At 32.6% G+C, this 19,416-nt stretch overlaps 1 protein-coding gene across 1 annotated transcript in view; it reads left to right on the top strand.

Annotated features, from left to right (window-relative positions):
* Positions 1-18,224, top strand: part of LOC106681315 (dehydrogenase/reductase SDR family member on chromosome X) — a 37,310-nt gene extending 19,086 nt beyond the window's left edge. Inside the window, exons 2-9 of the mRNA XM_014421566.3 lie at positions 370-423; positions 504-643; positions 7,931-8,172; positions 8,546-8,653; positions 13,917-14,090; positions 14,737-14,944; positions 15,475-15,676; positions 17,454-18,224. Of these exons, the coding sequence (XP_014277052.1) occupies positions 8,037-8,172; positions 8,546-8,653; positions 13,917-14,090; positions 14,737-14,944; positions 15,475-15,676; positions 17,454-17,645 (1,020 nt within the window). The 5' untranslated portion in view covers positions 370-423; positions 504-643; positions 7,931-8,036 and the 3' untranslated portion in view covers positions 17,646-18,224. The remainder of the gene's footprint in view (positions 1-369; positions 424-503; positions 644-7,930; positions 8,173-8,545; positions 8,654-13,916; positions 14,091-14,736; positions 14,945-15,474; positions 15,677-17,453) is intronic.
* The last annotated feature ends 1,192 nt before the right edge of the window (positions 18,225-19,416 follow it).

Raw genomic sequence — 19,416 nt, 5'->3', positions numbered from 1 at the left:
AACTTAAAGTCAAAACTTTATCTCAAACAGTTAGTAATTAAAAGTTGTAGTAAAACTTTTATTTTGAAGTTTGAAAAATAAAAGTTTCGAAATAAAAATTAATAATTTGATAGAAAATAAGAACCAAAATTTTAAATATAACAAAAAACTCTTTAAACTTATTTTAACTCTTTATTTAAAAATTGAAATCCGGTACTGGAATTTATTGGAACAATGCTACAAGGAACATAAGATGTTGCTTTGAATATTTTAATGAAAACGTCTGTATTAGTAAACAAATTTATATTCGCCAATGTCATTTCATTTAAACAATGATTAGCTTGATTAAAACAATATATTGTGTATTTTTTTTTTTTTTATGGCATTCAGGCAGTCTGATTAAATTCTGTACGAGGTAACTGAGTGAGTTCACTGAATCTCTAGGTAAGTAACTTCGGTTTTAAGCTCAAAATATTTGTTTTTAAATTTAGTGATAATGCAGGACCAAGATGTGAATTTTTAAGGTCGAGCTTGGTACGTGTACCTAAATTTGCAGAAGCAACTTGGAGGGAGACAACGTTAACCAACCGAAGTATACATTCTCATGGAAAAGCGTGCCAAACAGAATGCAAGCAGTTGTAGAGAATAGAGAAAGTAACATCAGGTACCAATAAAATGTTTAAGTTGACAATGCATTGAGAAAAAAAATTGTACTATTATTTTTATTCCCAATATTTGTTTTTTCAATAACTTTTTCTTATTCAAGTATCTATTACAAGTTCAATACAAAAAATAAGACTGGAAAATTGTTTACGAAATTGCAATAAAGAAATTCAACTTTAACTTATATTTACCATTGGGTAGTTTCTCTACATGCCTGTACGATTATGATCTTACATCGACTTCACTTGTATTTTATATACAATTGTAAATATCAATAAATAAATTTTTAAAAAAAATTAATCATTCTATATTCTCAAATACAGTTGATTTATTTTAAAAAATCAGAAGTAAGTTATCTTTCTACATATAGCTGACATTTCCTAACACAATATAGTTCATCTTTCACAAAATACTGACTAAATATAATAAACAAACCATTACCAAAAAAAATATATCAAAAACTTTCTTACAACTATTTGATATAATATATAAAATGGATAGGCTGATGGATACATAGATATATTTATTGGCTTGTAATGCAAAGAAGCCGTAGAGTCTCATCCAACTGCTATTAGCAGCCCTACATTACTATACAGGATGCGTCAGGGATAAGTGTCCTAGATGAAAATATGAATTAAGGACCTCAAAACTAGAAACAAAATCCGAACGAAGGCTCGTTAACGCTTTTTTAAAGATTTTCATTCAAATAAATAAATACCATTTGTCGGATTTATATAATCCGATTTTTTTCGTTTTTTTTTTGGTCATGTATAAAGTCGGGGTCTCATTTTTTATGCCCCCCCTTAGCCAGTATATTATTATACTGAAAGACCAAGAGGACGCCGCAACTGCCAATTTGCCTTTAGTTATCAGTCGCGGCATGCAAGACTTGATTTCCACCACTATCAAGACAGAGATTCGAAGAAGGCCAGCCTCTGAACGAGAGATTCCTTTTCACTGACAACTGGCGAAATCCATGGTACTCACCATTTTCGCCCACTGCTCAACCTCGAAGAGGGAATCGACAAGAATACCCTCAGAACTAATCGCGGCAGCGAGACTTCAAACCACCATCACTGCTAGTTAAGCCACCACAATGAATTCACATGAGACACCCTGAGATCTATTCTTTTCTTGGATTATAAATAATCATCACTTTACTAACACACTACTACAGGTTGCCCCTCCAGAGAATAATAATTTCTTAAATAAAAATATAAGCATGTTAACCCATAGACATAACATTTCTCTTTATTTCAGCCCGAATTTTCCACACTAATTTTAAGAATATTTCAGCATACTTCAAGTGTACCTGCAGTAAGTCAAGACCAGGCCCTTATGTAAACACTAGTTTATCCCTGCGAAAAATCTCTACGAGTTGTTTGAGAAACAAATCTATCCTTCCTCTTTAATTTATTGGAAACATAAGCGATATCACGCTTATTCGTAGAAACAATATAATATTATCAAGAAATTCAACTCAACACACAATTGGTAAATCTGCATACTTAATACTATCTTTAGGTAACAGTTTATGTAATAAGTTACATTGTCCCACTGGAAAATATCAGTTTTACAGTTAAGATTCAGCTATCCGTAAACTTATATTAACCCTGAATTGTATATCAATGTGACCTCATAGTATCCGTACATAAACGGTTTTTTTTTTTAATAATTTATTTATTGTTATTTACAATTGCATGAAATATATATATCAAGTAAATTTTTTGTAAGTGATATAATGACATGATACAAACGTGTGGAGAATCTATCCATAAGATTTAATATATATTCTCACTTAGATATTTATGTGTTTCTTTTATTTAATATTTTATAGAGTTTAAAAATATATTATGTTAGAAATAATAATTTAAAAAAAAAAGTATACTTTTCCAACCCTAATTATAAATAAAATAATAAATGTTATAATGAAATCCCGTTTTTTACCATGAGAATATGCACATATGTATCTGAAATGAGCCTTAGTATTTAAACAAATTCTTGAGCTAATATTAGCTATATACATATATATTTTTTAAGAAATTTAAATATTTGATTTAACTGGTTAATACTTTTAATGACCAAAATAGACAAAAGTGATTAAAAAATGGTATATTTATATAAAAGGAAATGAGACTTATCTCTCCCAAACTCAGATCGGGCTCACTCTAGACAAACTTTTCCGTGGTTCTTCAAAGTTGTAGTAATAAAATCCAAGTAACCTAGCCATTCCGATCTATTTTCAGAAGAAAATACAAACTCTGCAGAATACAAACAAGTCAGAGAATTCCATTCTGCAAACCAAAATAACCTTGCCTTAACCTCATTATCTACCTAATAATAAATAATAAACTAATGTTGCCATGAAATGGTAACCTGAAAATGAAATGCTCGCAAAAGTCTCTAAATTGAACACATATTCAAGGATAGATAGAGGAAGTCTAAATATTTTTTTAATGGAGAACCTTTAAAAACTCTCTATCACTATAAAAGATTGAAAATATCATACTTGACAGTCACAAGTAAAAAGATTGCTTGGTGACAATTAGCCTCTTCAAACACCTAAATAGAAGAATATATTCATTTTTATTTTAAAACATATCCACCTCTTATTATATACATGTTTTTAGAAGATGTTTGGGGTTACGGTCAGAGAAGAACAGAAATAAGTAAAAAGGTATTTTATGTTATTTAACTTAATTGTGTTTTCCACTTGCTCCTCTCCAACCATCTTCTCTTCATATAATATCTACGGTCAACAATTAACGCTTCAGTATATAATTTTTGCTTTGCAACAATTTTTTTTTTTTAATTTGTCGGGGTTATCTGGTCTTAGGCGGTTCTCCAGCCTGATTATACACTTTACAGAAGGCCCACGACAAGGCGTATTCATTAGTAGGTAAGAAAGGAAGGCCGTGCCAGGGGATGAGCCCTGAACACTGACTAGGTATAGGAGGTCTAGGTGAGAGAGTCTGAGGTAGAGTAACAGTTCTAGTTGCCGAGATGAAGCGGACGGACTAGAACTGTCATGATAGGAGCCAGCTTACTAGTTGCCGAGATGAAGCGGACGGACCAGTAAGCTGATAAGGCTAGGTGCAGCTCTAGTTGCCGAGATGAAGTGGGCGGACTAGAACCGGGGAGAGACAGGAAATTACACTGGTTGCCGAGATGAAGCGGCCGGACCAGTGTAACCGTTAAGGATTAGGTTACAATCTTAGTTGCCGAGATGAAGCGGACGGACTAAGATTGCTGGAGAGAAGGAGAGGAGATAGGCCATCATCTTAGGTGAACGTACAGAAAAACAACTTTTGCGAGTATAGATTGGCAATGAACTTCTCTATCTCAAGCAGTGCGTACGCCACCAGTGCCAGGACTAGACCCAGGAAAGGATATAAAAATTACGAGAATATAAAGGATATAAAGAACTATTAAGTAAATTTGAGAGCTTCGGTGAAGCTCGAGGTGCAGCGCTCTGGTGAGTTCTGATCGCACCGCTTGCTCCCTCTCGCTACAAATTTCTTAAAACTATCACCCCTTTGGGACAACTGAAAACTTCCTCTTATTGTTCCTACTTTGCATTGGAATCTCCCTCCTACGGTTATTTGTACTGTTGATTATATACAAAAAGAACGTCACTCTGTGTTTTGGTCGATAACGCATGAGCATGGTGCCGTGGTGAGAACTGTCTTGTCGGTTAAAAAAATCATCCTGATAATCTTAAAATTACAAAAATGACTTCAATGTACAGGTCCACATGTGAACAGAAACATAAAGGTTCAGTGCCAATCTTCTTTACCGTGTACCATAAATTGGAAGCAGTTATTGAGAACTTTTCTTACAGAACGTCTACCAGCCAGACTCCAAAAACTTTCAAGATTAACATGATTTGTTAACCGGCAAAAAAGTCCTCGCGATACTCGGCCAGTTTTGACCGAAAAAAAAATGAAATGTGTCTAGTCTACATAAATCAAAATGATAACAAAAGTCATACAAATCATTTCGACATTTTATTCATCGATCCTATAATATCTTCAGTACAAACGAATAAAATTTTAAAAAATCTTGACTAAATGATACTACCTTTACATACATTTATCTATGATTTAGTTGGATTTCTGGTAACGAATACTGTTGAGTTTTCAGCTTGGATACATCGGGTTTCAGAATCAAGAGGCACATAGACAGGAGAAAACATTTATTTTCAGCAATAATTTATTGAGAAGTCCAAAAATCTTGGCCTTCGAGCTGCAACTTCCTGTTCGACGTTCCCTGCTTTGGTTTGTAAAAAAAAATTATCATTAGTGACTACAAATCAATCCAAATCCCATGTGGTAGTATGTGTGCTGTCCTGGCACCAATTTATTAACAGATGAGGCAAAGGACAATATGCATTCAATAAGGTTAGGTTAGCTGGACAGTATTTGCTGGAGAATTAAAAGGAAGATCGGACTTGGTGCAGAGTCAATCTACAAACTACGTACGATTAGCGAGTTTTAAGGATAAGCACCTTAAATCATTGCAGCAGAATGGTATCTAAACTCTGGTATTTTCCAACAGTCGAGTTGGAGAAAGCAAGTTCTAAGGATGTTCGCTTCAAATCCTCCTCCGACAGAGGCGGCCTAGGAGTATTCGCCCTCGATCTCGCTCAAAGGTATTAAGAATGGCATGAGGCAATTGTAGCTAAGGGCAGTAGCACCATCTTAGCAACTTCATTTCTGCAACGGTGGCGGTTTGATTCCGGCCTTAGTGGGTTGGCTATTCTTTCATGACGATCCAACAGAATGAAAACTCGACACTCCCATTCTGCTTAGAATAGATTTGTTACCTTTAAGAATGCTCCGCCCCTCCACCAGTCTGGTAGTAAACAAATAAATAAATAAGGTATTAGGGATAAAGGAGAGACCCAAAGGAAACTGTGATGGAACAAAATCGTTTATATACCAAAGTAGTGGTGTCACTCGATCTGTCTCCTTCGAAGTGGTGAATCAATTTCGGATTGAATATTGCAGTTAAATTTTGGCAAATGACATCTATAGGCGTGAAAAGGCCATCGAGAGTCACTGCATGTAAAAGTTGAACTTTTATTTACTGTTTATTCATTCAAAGAATACATTTATAAGTAGAACAATATGTAACAAGGTTATATAAGCAAATTATAAATATTTACAAGAAATTAACATATGACATTTATTTTTGAATTGTGGTTTACGTCTATCCCGCTATGTTTCGCCAGGTTGGGCTGAGTCGGCTCTCGACCGCTCTTGGCTAAATGTTATTGTTTACTCAAGGAGCAGTAGACTGCTACACCCATAAACAGACCGGAATGTCGTATTAATGGATGGTATTTTTTAAAGGTTACCGCAATACTTTTACCATATTAATCCTTACAAACCTATTTTTAAAGACTTCACAGTTCACGAGTTCTCGCTTTTGAAATTTAAAATGTGAGCATTATGTACATGATATGCTAAGAAAACTAAAAATTGAGAAACTATGGGAAATTAATATAGCAGATAGAAATGTACTGATATATTTGTACCAACAGATTCTGATATTCTTCTACTATAGTTCGGTTGATCTCATAGATTTTTTATGAAAGTTTTAGATAACCATTGTAAACTGACTGAGAAACTTTTGCTGATTTCTTTACAGTCTCTTTGATGTGCCTCTATATTCTCCCTTGTTAAGTAATAACGCAGTATCTAAAGCGGATCTTCCACGTGATAAATACTTGTCGTGTAATTTCTTCACACATGCGCAGATAATTGCTAATACAATCAACTAAAAGCCAAATCATGATAGTACTGTAGCGATACCGCTACCTGCTGGTCTATACTGTTAGTACTACAGCCTCCAGAATCCCTATGGCCTGGTATGTCGCAACCTACCAGCTAACACGGAAACTACTACCGGCATCAGGCAAATGCCGTATATTAACATGTATACAATTCCTTGTTTATAACTTAATTTCACAATTGTAACAACTATATGAGACATTTTAATATTCATAAACGTATCATTTCAACTAATAATAATTCCAATAGAATCTGCTGATCCACTGAAAGCTAATGACTTACACGTAATACCTCTCGATGGCGTTTAATAACCTAGACTAATAGAGATAGACTAGACCAAAACTGTAAAACCTCAGTGCGAAAATCGTAAGACCCCGTGGCTGGCATCCAGTCCGGGCTTAGATACCTCTTTGTATTTACGGGAGTAGTACCCACTAGAACGAAGTTAACTTCTTGCAAGACCCGGTAGCTGGCACCTAGTCCAGGCTTGCATTTCTCCTTCGCACCTAGAGGAATAGTACCCTGTAGGGCGAGATTATCATCGTTACAGGATTTACGGCTGGCACCCGTAAAACTCATCCTGTTTGTTCACCTTCTAATCAGTCTAGCTGTCCACCTAACTAAGTGAGCACGCATGGTCGAGGCCATTTAACGACAACAGTAATACTACAGCAAATGTAAATTTACGTGATGTAAATGGCTGCGACATCTGCCACTATCTCTATTACTCTCACGATCACGATCACCATTGAACCTCCGCTATACTAACAAAAAAAATTCAAAAGTTAAGAGACATTTTTATAATCAGTCAACCACAATTTAGGACCAAATGTGCAACATTTTAAGACCTTAAACTTAAGAAAATTATTGCATTTACTATTTTGTAACAAATTTAAACAAAATTAATTTTCTGTTCAGTGATGTGAAAATCTCGAAACTGTCTTTTTGGAAGATACTAGCCTCTTAAAATACAGGGTAGTATTTTGAATATACATTAATTAATCTTCTTCAACTGACCTTCATCATTCATCCTAATGAATCGTAAAATTAAATCTACACTCTATATTTGTTATCCTTTTTTAGTCCATACACATTTATGTCTGATATTTAATCAGTTAGGAAATACCATTAATGCTCATTTCACTGATTCATGATATGTACTTTTTGTCACTATAATCCAACCAATCCTTAGTCTTTCCCTACCTCTTTGTAAAGTTGTCAACTTCTGATAGTAAACGTCTAAATTTGATAATTATTTGTTTTCAATGTTTGCTATATTATCACATTTTAAGTATAATTCACTGAATAATTTTGTATTAAAGCAATAAATATTAGTTTCAAAGTGTTTTTATTTGAGAAAAAACATCCAGTTGCTGGATCATTTGATGTTTTTGTTTTATTGATGATAAACATATAACTATCTGCTATTTATTTCACTTTAAAAACTTAGTGTAATTATAAAATATATCTAATAAGTTTACTGCTTGTATTAGGTGAGTTTAATTAACATGCTTGAAGGACTCCAAATGTAAGTGGAACTAGATTTCACTTGGTGAAAGTTACTGGAGTTAAGTACCAGTGGTGAGCCAGATATACAAAATGAAGAGCATATTAACGACGTTGTTGAAACATTTTTTATTCTTTTTACAATACATTGTGTATGAAATCAAATATTACCTTATTGGAGGGCAGGCAATCATTGATGATCTATTAAATGGAAAAAATAATGTTTGTGGTAAGTTAAACTAAGTGTGATTGTTATGTGAATCTATAACTAAGTCTTGGGGTAGTTCTTTTATACTTACAAAATCATTGATCTACTTTTTTCATGATTAGTTGCCTTAGATTAATTTAACACATTTAAATATTCATAGAAAGATAAAAAGGTTGTGATTAAACTTAATATTCAAGGGTCAAAGGTTTCTTATACAATCTTAATCATTTATTTTTTATCGCTTAGTAAAGCAATATTGTTTTAAAACATTAGTTTTATTTGTTATTATATTTAAAAATTTTTATATATTTTGTCATTAAGTTTTATAGTAAACAGAGTACCGAGGTTTTATTTGTGAGTATTGTATGTCATTATATGATAAATTGTATTTCAGAAATTGAAGACAGGAGTGGTCAAATTGCTGTTGTAACTGGAGGTGCAAGAGGGATTGGTTCTGTCTTAGTAAAAAAACTTTTGCAGTGTAATATGCATGTCATTATTTGTAAGTAATTGATTGATTTTATTTTTAATATCTTATTCTTGCATTGATAAACTTTATTGTAAATTACTTTAAAAGTTTTAATGTAATTTATTATATGAATTAATCAATTGCCCCTGATTCAGCGCTGGTCTGATCTACTGAGTTAAAAAATTACATACATTACCATCTTAATTTTGGTAAAGCTGATGAAATCATCAGTAAAGCATCATGTACCACCGTTTAGTCTGGTCAATTATTATGCCATATACCTGTTTTCTTGTTGTAACTTGGAAGTCAGAATTTGAATTAACTTACATTTTAGAAAAGTTCACAACTTTTTTTTGTTCGGTCTCTTCACCATTTACCTGTTTCTTTCATGCCTATTCCCTGCTCAGCAGCTAATTCAATTAGCAGAATATGAGAATCCTCCGAATTCTCTAATGAGAATTTAATATTAATCATCAATATGTATACTTTGTAATATTAGTACACTAAGTAAATTGAAAAACACTTTATTATTTCAAATAGTAATATACCTAGCACATCAGTAAAAGCATTTATAACTTTAGTTCCATGTATACAATATTTTGTCTAGCTTATGATAATTCTAGGTTTCTTCATTTAATAGAGGTTGCCTTCATTCACTTGCTCCTATCAGTAACTTTAATAGTAATTTTCATCAGCTTAAGTTTCTGTTGTAAATTAAATTTTGCTTTATAAAATGAGATTAATTATAAAGAATGTCTCTCTGCAGATTTTTTTTTTAAATGACCTTTTTAGAGGAAAATTGGTCCAGGCCTCAGTCAAAATAGTACAATCTTAATTCTTTGGAACCGCTTGCTTAACTGTTCACCTATATAAGTTAGGTATCTCATTAACATTTTTCACTCCTGTATAACAAGGAAAATTAAAGTTTGTTAACAGTTACTTAAAAAAGATTCCCAGAACTATATATTTCTGTTGGGTAAGAGTGTTTAACACAGCACTTTAAGATTTTCGAGGTCTTAAATGGTTAAATGATCTGTCCTGGATGAGTTAATTTATTTTATGATATACCATCCCACTTCAGCTATAAAATTTTGTTAAATCACATAAAAAACCTTTTTTTATTATTGAGTTTAACAACAAAATATATATTAATATATCCATTCTATTTAATGTTTTAATTTGATAAAATGTATGCTTAGCAATAAATACATAACATCAACCCTTCATGGTTTTTGATGATACTTTTTTTTTTACAAAGGTATTTATTATTAATGGTTACTGTTTGTGATATATTATTAATGATTCTTGCGAAAGGCCAAGTCTTAAGAAATGTACCCTGCTGCTTTAAGATCACAAGGTCACCAACATTAAGGTTTGTTATGGGTGTTTGCCATTTCTTCCGTTGTTGCAGCTAATGCAAATTCTCCATTCTCGATCTTTGCCAACAGTGTTGAGAAATTTGCTTCACTACCGGCCATCGCTTCAGTAGGTTGACGTTCTTATCCATAACATCTTCTGGCGTGGCAAGGAGTGGTCTACTTAATGCTGTCGGGTTCATTGGTCAAGGGAGTAAGAGGTTGAGAGTTGAGAATGGTTTGAAGATTTGTAAAAAGTGAGCTTGCCTCAGGTTGAGCAGGATTATGACTGCAGCAGGATTTGAACAAGAGGCATAATAAAAGAGCACACCATTCCGCCCATTTAAAATTTATCTAGCATCAGAGAAATTAGGTATTTGATACTACAGGTAATGCTGCCCAGAGAAAACTGCGCAAATCATGGAAAAGTGCTAGGGGTAAGACAAGGTATGAAGAGGATATATGAACAACTGAAGATTGATTCAAGTAGTTGGAATGACGACAGTAAAGAACAGAAGAAAGATTAATGTTATGAGATGTACGGTGTATATGCAAAGTAATTTTGTTGTGGGGCATCTGCGAAGACAATATGATGAAAGAAAACAAATAGACCTTTTGAAGTGATACACAAGAATATCATAGGGAACTTTATTCTGATGAACTTTGCAACCTTCGCATAACCACTTAGGGAAAAATATCAGCTGGTTATGATGACCGAGTTGGGCGGTTGCAATGGCTGATAAGCAATGTGTTCGACACTTAACCGAAGGAAATATATGAGTTTCTTTTTCAGCTGTAGGGCTTCTTCAAGAGTTACGTAACGTGCAGGAGGAAGGCGGTAATTCATTGAGTACCTCTTGGAGGTAAGGTGCGGCAGTGGATCATCTCATGTATGATGAAGTTCTGACGCAATTTCGTTGGTATGGTGTTGATCTGATGCAGCTGGGCATCTAGATCTATGAGTTTTGGACTCAGAAACACTAATGAGGAGAAGTTTTTGATCAGTGAGTAAGGACCTCTTGGGGTTGGACGTAACAAACCATATCAGATAAATGTAACTTCTAACGAAATGTCGTTACGTTTATTAAGATCCGATGAAGCTGGACGATCTGATCTCAAGGGATCGAGCTCATGGAGCTCGGAGAGACCAAGAGAACTGCCTGGAGAACTCACAGGAGAGGGTAAGGACTGTGAGTAATTTTGTATAAAGGTAACATCCAACGAAATGTCATTGGTTTTATCAGTGTCTAACAGAGTAGACTGATTAGATTTTAGGCTGAGGCAGGCGGGTAGGTTCAGGTTGACCACAGATTGGGGATCTCTTGGAGGTGCACCGCAATAGTGAGTGAAATGGAGGAAAATTATTTGCCAGCGAAAAGTCGCTAGCATGACTAGAATCTGACACAGCTGGGCGTTTTGATCCTGGAGTTTCGTCTTGGACGAAAATATTTTCTAACAAAATTTCGTTAGATTTATTAGGGTCAGAAGTAGCGGAACGATCTGACCTCAGGGAATCAGGCTCTTGAAGGCCAGTAGGATCAAGAGGACTGCTTGGAGAAGTATGAAGCTCTTAAGGCCAAGTGGAATTGTGCTGGTTTACTGGGGACCCATCTGAGGTAATCTTCAGTTTACATAAACCCTGAGAAAAGGCCTTTTCCGGGGAAATGTCTCTGGAAATAAGTGGCTCTGGTACTGCTGGACGGACAGAATGTTTTTTTATTGTGCTACTGAGGAATTTGTAAATTTCCTACAACAACACAGTGAATTAGAATGACTTGTAGAGTTGGAACAGAGAAATGTGTTTTTCAGAGCTATTAGGAAACTCATCAGAATTACTTGTTAGCTGAAGTGATCCTTGAACTGTACCTAAGCTAAAGCGATGATTATTGAGAATTTTTTTGTTGATAGAATGAGGACTATGAGCCTAGGTTACCATTGGCGGGGAAGGATTAATTTGTGGTAATGATTGAAGATAATTGATATGACCCTTTGAAGCTGAAGAGATAAGAGGACCCACAGGAGTTGGGTTCATGTAATGTTCATGGGTAGCAAGACCTTCATAATAATATTCCTGCACGGATTTGAGGAGGGAAAGATCTTTACCTGGAAAAAGATATGAAACATTTGAGAGAGAGCAAAGTTTTTTAAGTGAATCGTAGGCCTCACAGAAGGAAATGTAATAAGGTCTCAGTTCTAAGTACATTCCCTTAAATAAAAATAATTTTTCAGGGTCTTTCGCAATACCTCGCCCTTGAAAAATAAAAGTTTCAATCTGGGAAGCATAATAGTTTAATTTCTCTTTGAGTTTTTCAAATTGAATTTTGATATCCCCTGGTATGACCATTTTTATTTTAGAGGTAAATAATATGAATAAAAAGGAAACTGGAAGAGAATAATTGAAGAAAGAAGGGGAGAAAAACAAAATTAATTAATGGCAGAATGGAGCACCTTACAAATTAATTATTTTTTCTATAAAAAAAAATTTTAAAAAAGATGAAATAAAATGTACAGTATCAATCACCGGTGATTGATGGGGCCCCGGTTGTGGTTGTTGTCCTGAGTGGATGTTCTGGTAGAAGTAGATCGACGTACGTCCGGCCGCCTTGTCCTCTTGGAGGATGAGCCAAAGTAGTCCGCCTGCCGTAGAAAGACGAGTATCAGGGTTGGCCAACCTGCTGGCAACTACTGACCAGGTAGAGAGATATGGGGCTACTGACCCGGCCTAAGCTTACGTAAAACTGGTATTATTAATGCTTCTGTAGCCAAAACAAAGCATGGTAATACACAATCCTTACAACCATAACAGATAAATAAATTAAGCATATTTTGGCCGTAACAATTACCTATTAAAAAGTAATGTACCATACATAAAATGCCTTTGATATTTTGTGTTATAATAAATAATTGAGTATTTAATTTGCTCTGTTTTTCTTTTTTCCTACATATTCAACCATTCTAAGGATAATTGTGCCACTACTTTTTTAGTTTGACGAGGGTGCCTAGAATATTTTTAGTTCCAGGAGGATACCTTATCAAAAAAAACTTTAGGAACAGCTGATTTAGATAACCTGGAATTTCTCTACAAATTTCCTTGAAAAGTCATTCCACAAAATGTTTTGGTAGACACCCTGGATTGATCATTGGCAGTTGCTTGTCAGCTACTACTTGGTGTACAACACTCCAAGTAGTGAACAAACTTTTGTGAGGTTTGATTTTCTTTAGTATCATTAACTACCACAATAATCCACTCAGCTTTCCGTTTCTTTAAAATATAATTAAAAAGTTAGCAATCATTTGAGGAGGGAGAAGTGTTTTAAAAAAATTTTGCTTAAACAAAAATTAAAATCTAAATTTATGTATGTATATATAGTTCACCGTAAAAATTTATATATAAGAAGATGGTCAGGGTTGCGGTCAAAAAAAGAACAAATAGTTTATAACTATTTTAATGTCCGATGTTTCGCCCCACTTTGCATGGCTTCATCAGGGCTAAAAAGATACAAAAAAAAAAAAACGTTTATTTAATCTCTACTTTTTTTTTTTCCGTATTGTTTTTGTTTTATGTACATCTCCTGTACTTTTTTAACTGTATATCTTATGTGTTTTTTAAAAATGTTTACTCTTGCCATTTTTACTTAGTTTTTATTATCATTGATTATTCAAGTTTATTTTATATTGATACTATTTTATGTCTTCCTTCCTTTTATTTATATGTAATTTCTTATCTCTTTATTTTTACATAATATTTATCCTAGCTTAAATTACCTTATTATATCTTATTGTTGTAATATTCTGTTGTTTTTTTTTTGTATCTTTTAAGCCCTGATGAAGTAAATTAATACTTTATATATAATACTAAAATAATAATAATAATTGAAATACTTTAAGAAAACTTATTTTCTTTGCTAGTATATTATTAAAATTTTGATAACATTTTTCAGGTTGCCGAGATGTAAGTAGAGGATCACAATTGATTGAAAAGTGTCGAAAAAATGGAATTAAAAATGGATTTGGTTATGTTTATCATTTGGATTTAACATCTTTAAAATCTGTAAGAGAATGTGCAGCAAAAATCTCACAAGATTTCATACATCTAAATATTCTAGTCAACAATGGTAAGTATTACTTGTTATTAGTTTTATACTAATTATTGTGATGTTAAAAAACCTGATCAATTTATTTGTGGACATGATCTTTTTATTTATGGTTCCTTATATAATCTTTCACAAAATACTGTTTTTAGAAAAACTGTCTCAGGTTCTACTAAACGTACAAGGGCTTACATTTTAGAAAATTTGCTCTACTTGAAAGAAAAGCACTCATAATGTTTTTTGTATGGTTAATAAGAAATTAACAAAAATTATAGTTTTTTTCTTGGACACGAGAAACCTCCAGTCGTCTGTTGAGGTCCTAAATTAAGATTATAGATTGCCAATCCAAACAAAAACTCTAAAGAACCCCTAACCTAAAGAAGGGTAATGATCACCAATAGTTACTATGTTAAGAGAAATCTTATTCCTACTAAAGCAACATCCTAGCAAAACTGATAAACCACCTCTTTACAGGGTTGGGAAGTTGCTTATGAAGAAATTAGATGTGTTTCGTTTCATGAATTCATCCTTTTTTTATCAGTTATTTCATTGTGGTGTCTTCTGTTTGTTATTGATTCAATCTTTTGAAATTTTCTATAATTCATGATATTGACATTCAATGCGTAAAGTTTTACTTCAAAATGAATGAAATAATGATTTTATTTTTTAGCTGGAATAATGTTCCCTCCTTACTCTGAAACTAAAGAAGGATTTGAATCTCAATGGGGCGTCAATTACATTGGTCATTTCTACTTAACTCATCTTCTTTTACCATTACTTGAAAAAGGAGGATCAGATACTTCAGGAAGAATTGTTAATATAACTTCTTGTGCTCACAGTGTTGTGAATTCTATTCCATTTGATAATATCAATATGAAGTAAGCATACTTATGGTATTTATAATTGTAAACTATGCTGTTCAGGCTTTGTTGCTCATTTTTAGAAAGAAAAAACTGGTGTCCGCAGCAAGGGGGGAAATTGAGACCCCCGACTCCGACTTTATACAAATTCAAAAAAAGAACTGAAAATATCGAATGCTTATATCCGACAGTGACCAAACTAAAATCAAATCAAAATTCCAAAAATTGGAACTTTAGTGGGTGAATAAATAAATTTGAAGTCTCGTGGAAATAAATTGACTGTAAATTCCTCTTTTTTTTTTTTTTTTTAATCAATACATTACTGTGAATTATTATTTATTTTTCAGAGAAATATAATTGGTATTCATTTGTATATTTTAATCAAGTTTTCAAATAAAGTTTTTCCTTTTTACACAACTTGTAAAATTTAAAAATATATTTATTTATTATCAAATGTTTTTTATTTACTCATTGTCAAATTTTATGGCATTGATGGTAATTTTTTATTATATCTTAGTTGTCTTACCTTTAATTTATTTTTGTTTTAGGAATTATTTTATTACAAGCAAGGCCTATGCACAATCCAAGCTTGCTCAGATACTATTTACTATTCATTTAGATAAATTGTTAAGGAAAAACAATAGTAATGTTCATGTTTTTTCTGTTCATCCTGGAGTAGTGAATACTGACATATTTAATGGTACAATTCTGAAGATAATATTTCCATGGGTTCTCCATTATATATGCAAGGTAATGATTAATTGACTGATCACAAAGCTTCTTTTTCGTAGTAATTTTTTATTTCCTGTTTTTATACTAGGGAGTGACATTTTTGTATATTAAAATGAGTTACTAATTTAAGGAATGTGTTTAAGTTATACACCCAGCTGTAAATAAATATGCATTGACTTACAACTGAAGTCTCCAGTCATAGGAAGTATATCCTTGTCTATTATTCTTATTCTCCATTGACACACAGAGCTGCACCTCACATGTTCAACAAGACTAACTCTCTGGGTCTTGTCTTCTGCCATATTAATGTTAATTTCAGCTTTCGTAGGCATTGTTGACATCATCTTATATTATTGTATTTTGTTTTGGGTGCACATCTTGGGCATACCCCATCTGGGTCTTATATATATAACCTTTTGACTACTCTTGTATTATCGATCCAGTGGAAGTACCCTTACCATTTTAGGCAATCTACTATTATAAACATGGACACTTTCAATTCACAGTAGAGCTACTACTTTGTTAGTTCTTATCCTCAACCTTCCTGATCTTTTTACTGGCCCAAATATGCTTCTGACAACTTTTCTTTCTTACCTGTCCATTTTTTCTGTTGCACATTTTTTGAATGTCCATGTTTCACTTGCATAAGTTATAACAGGTCTAATAAGATCTTATGGTGGTGGTTCTGCTCAATATTTTTTTCTTAATAGCTTAAGCAAAGCACAGTATATATAGTTCCATGCCAGTAATCTTGTTCTTATCTAAATATTCTTCATTGATAATAGGCACAAGGTAGCTAAACTTATTCATTGTTTCAAAAGTATAGTTAGTCACTGATGACACTTATATGCTGAGGGTGTACTGGTTTCTTTCTCTTTAATGCCATTACTATAGTGTTCTCCTCATTCACTTGAGACCAATATGCCAAGCCTCAGCATTGAGCTTAATAAATTCTTTCTTTTCACTGTCTAAAGACTTTCCAATGAACACCACATCATCAGTATTTGCCAGTATCTGAGTTATTATAGATGGTATCTCTTAAGTCTAATTCAGCTCACTTGATAGTGATTTGGTGGATGATATTGAATTGAATATCACTTTTTAGTCTCCAATGAATGAACCATTTCCTCAAAAATTAACTTCAACAACCGAAAGCAAGAAATTTGCTTGAAAACTTATTTTCACCTATATTAGGAAGGTTTTTTTATTTTTGGATGCTGAATTTGAATATGTTAGATTGTTTTTTACATAATTCTATAATGTTATTACAGATTATTTTAAAAGTTTTACAACTTAAAAATTTTATAGTACTATTAAAGAAATTCTTACAATATTTGAACTGCTTTTTTTTCCTTTTATCTTTTTACTGTTTTTTATTTCTTTGAATACTGGTATTTAAGGACTTTTCGAATGATAAAAACAAATATAAGCTTTTATTTTATGCTTATGAATTTTTCTTAACCTACTTTACTTGGAGTGACTTTCAGTTTTTGAACTTTCCCAGTTGCCTAAACTCATTGAAATGTCAGGAGAATATTTTTGTTTTATTCTATGTGAACTGAACCAAAAAATGTGCTCAATTTTTTTTTTTAGGTGCAGAATATTAGAGTAAAAAATGTCATTTTTAAAAGACTCATAGGCCCCTATAGAATAAAGGCAGGTTCATGTTTCCAATATTTTTGGATATATAATTACTAAAAAAACTGAAATCCCTTTCCCTTCCATTTAAGCATTATTTTAGTATATTACCTAATTTTTTTTTATTTATTTAGTATTCATTGATATTATTTTTCAGAGTGCTGATGGAGGTGCTACAACAGTTTTATATCCATGTATTAGTTCTAAATTGGAAGGAAAAGGTGGTTTGTACCTGAGCAACTGCTGTATTACTTCTCCATCAAAATTAACTGAAGATCCTAATCTTCAAAATATGTTATTTAATTATACCATGAAAGTTTTAAGTATTGATAACTTTGGAAAAGTTTAGTTTAAGAATTGAAGTTTATATATTATAAAAAATACTAATTAAGTCAGTTCAATGTTTTATGTTACTTAAGTGCAATCTATTATTCCCCAAGGTATTTATTTTTTTAATTATGTCATAAGTATTTCTAAATGTGATTTTAATATTATTTATTAATAGGTATATGTGTGTATACTCTCTCAAACATACAAAAACATATATATATATATATTTGATGTTGAAATGGAATTAGCACGTGAAACTTTGACCTATAATCTTATATATATTAAGCAGAAATGAATTATTCTACTCATCGATTGTTGTAATAAATGCTCTCTATGTATATTATAATTATATCAATGATCCTTGTAGGGCTAGGATTCTTTCTATGCAAAGTTTATCGCTCCATGTTATTTGTATCTTCAAAAATGATTTTATAGACTTATCATTTTAGATTTATTTATTTTGTCTCTTTCAATTACTTATTTTATCAATTTTAAAGTTATGATACAGGACTTCTTCCCATTTATTTTTGATAGAAATTTTGGATTTTCTATATGTGGTAATATTATCTTTTAAAATCTTAAACCATGTCTCAAACATTTCAGATTTGTTAATCAATTCCCTATTTCTACAGAACATTTCTTAACTTCTTACTTGAGTTCTTATCATACACTATTACACCTTTCCATCAGGGTGCAGTGGTATTCAGTTACCACTACATTCTAGTTAATACCTCCTGGCCTTTAAGTTGTTGATTCATAATGTTCTCAAGCCGCTGTCATACTTAAGGCAATTGTATCTCAGTTTAAAGTATTTCTTAGAATCATCTATTGAGCTCACTATTATGTACATTCTTAACCTTAGTACCTAATGTAGCCAAAGCACTGATGCAACTGGCAAGATTTAGCCTTCCAGTAATATTGTCATGTGCAGTAATTCCCTCACTCTCGATTCCTCCAGGATTTGCTTTGCTACACAGTGTTATTTGAGCAGCCATCTCTAATGAAATTCTAATTGATAGTAGTATTTGCTACCTCCAAGTGCAAAATTCTTAAATTTGTTTCAGACGATGATCAAAAGATGTGGAGGGATTATGCTCAAAGATTTGAGGGTCACAACCTGTGAATTTGCTCTTAAGGTTCTTGAGGTTTCTCATTCCACTATTCAACAGGGTGGGATCAAATTTTTCGATATGGTATTCGTAAACTGGAACAGTGTTTACAAAAATGCTTGTATTGAAAGTTGACATGTAAAAGTAGAGTGAATTTTTAACTTTCAAATGATATATTTGGTTTTAAAAGTAAGCATTGCTGTCTACAATTAAGAAATAAATAACTTTGGTTTACTAACCCTCTTCCTCCCCACCATATTTTACTTTATTTGCATGATTTTCTAATTTTTAGTTTTATGCTCTATAGACTGTTGCATGAACTGGTGGACTAAGCTCAAAATAGATATGAAGAATTCTGTGTTAGTTTCAGCAAACCAAGGTTAAGTGAGCTACAGTTTTTAGACGGAACCTTTTACTGGACCTGTGGAATCTTCGTAACTGTTTTGTTCATCGCATAACAATCTATGAATGTCAGTATTCTGTTGAAATATTTTTAATATATAATACTGCTGGATCTTTTTATAATCATTAAGCAATTTAGTATAGGCAGTCCTCACGTTTAAATCAGGTTCAACTTGAGTAAAGTCCTCCTCGACAAAAATGTGTATAAATACTAAAAGCCATATTTTGTGCCCTTTAGTTTATCTTAAAAGTCTTTAATATGATGTGCTTTATGTATAT

The sequence above is a fragment of the Halyomorpha halys genome, unplaced genomic scaffold (genome assembly GCF_000696795.3).
Source record: "Halyomorpha halys isolate HHAL.00 unplaced genomic scaffold, Hhal_1.1 Scaffold326.1, whole genome shotgun sequence".
NCBI classification, from domain to species: domain Eukaryota; kingdom Metazoa; phylum Arthropoda; class Insecta; order Hemiptera; family Pentatomidae; genus Halyomorpha; species Halyomorpha halys.
This window is presented reverse-complemented; position numbering and strand designations above follow the sequence as displayed.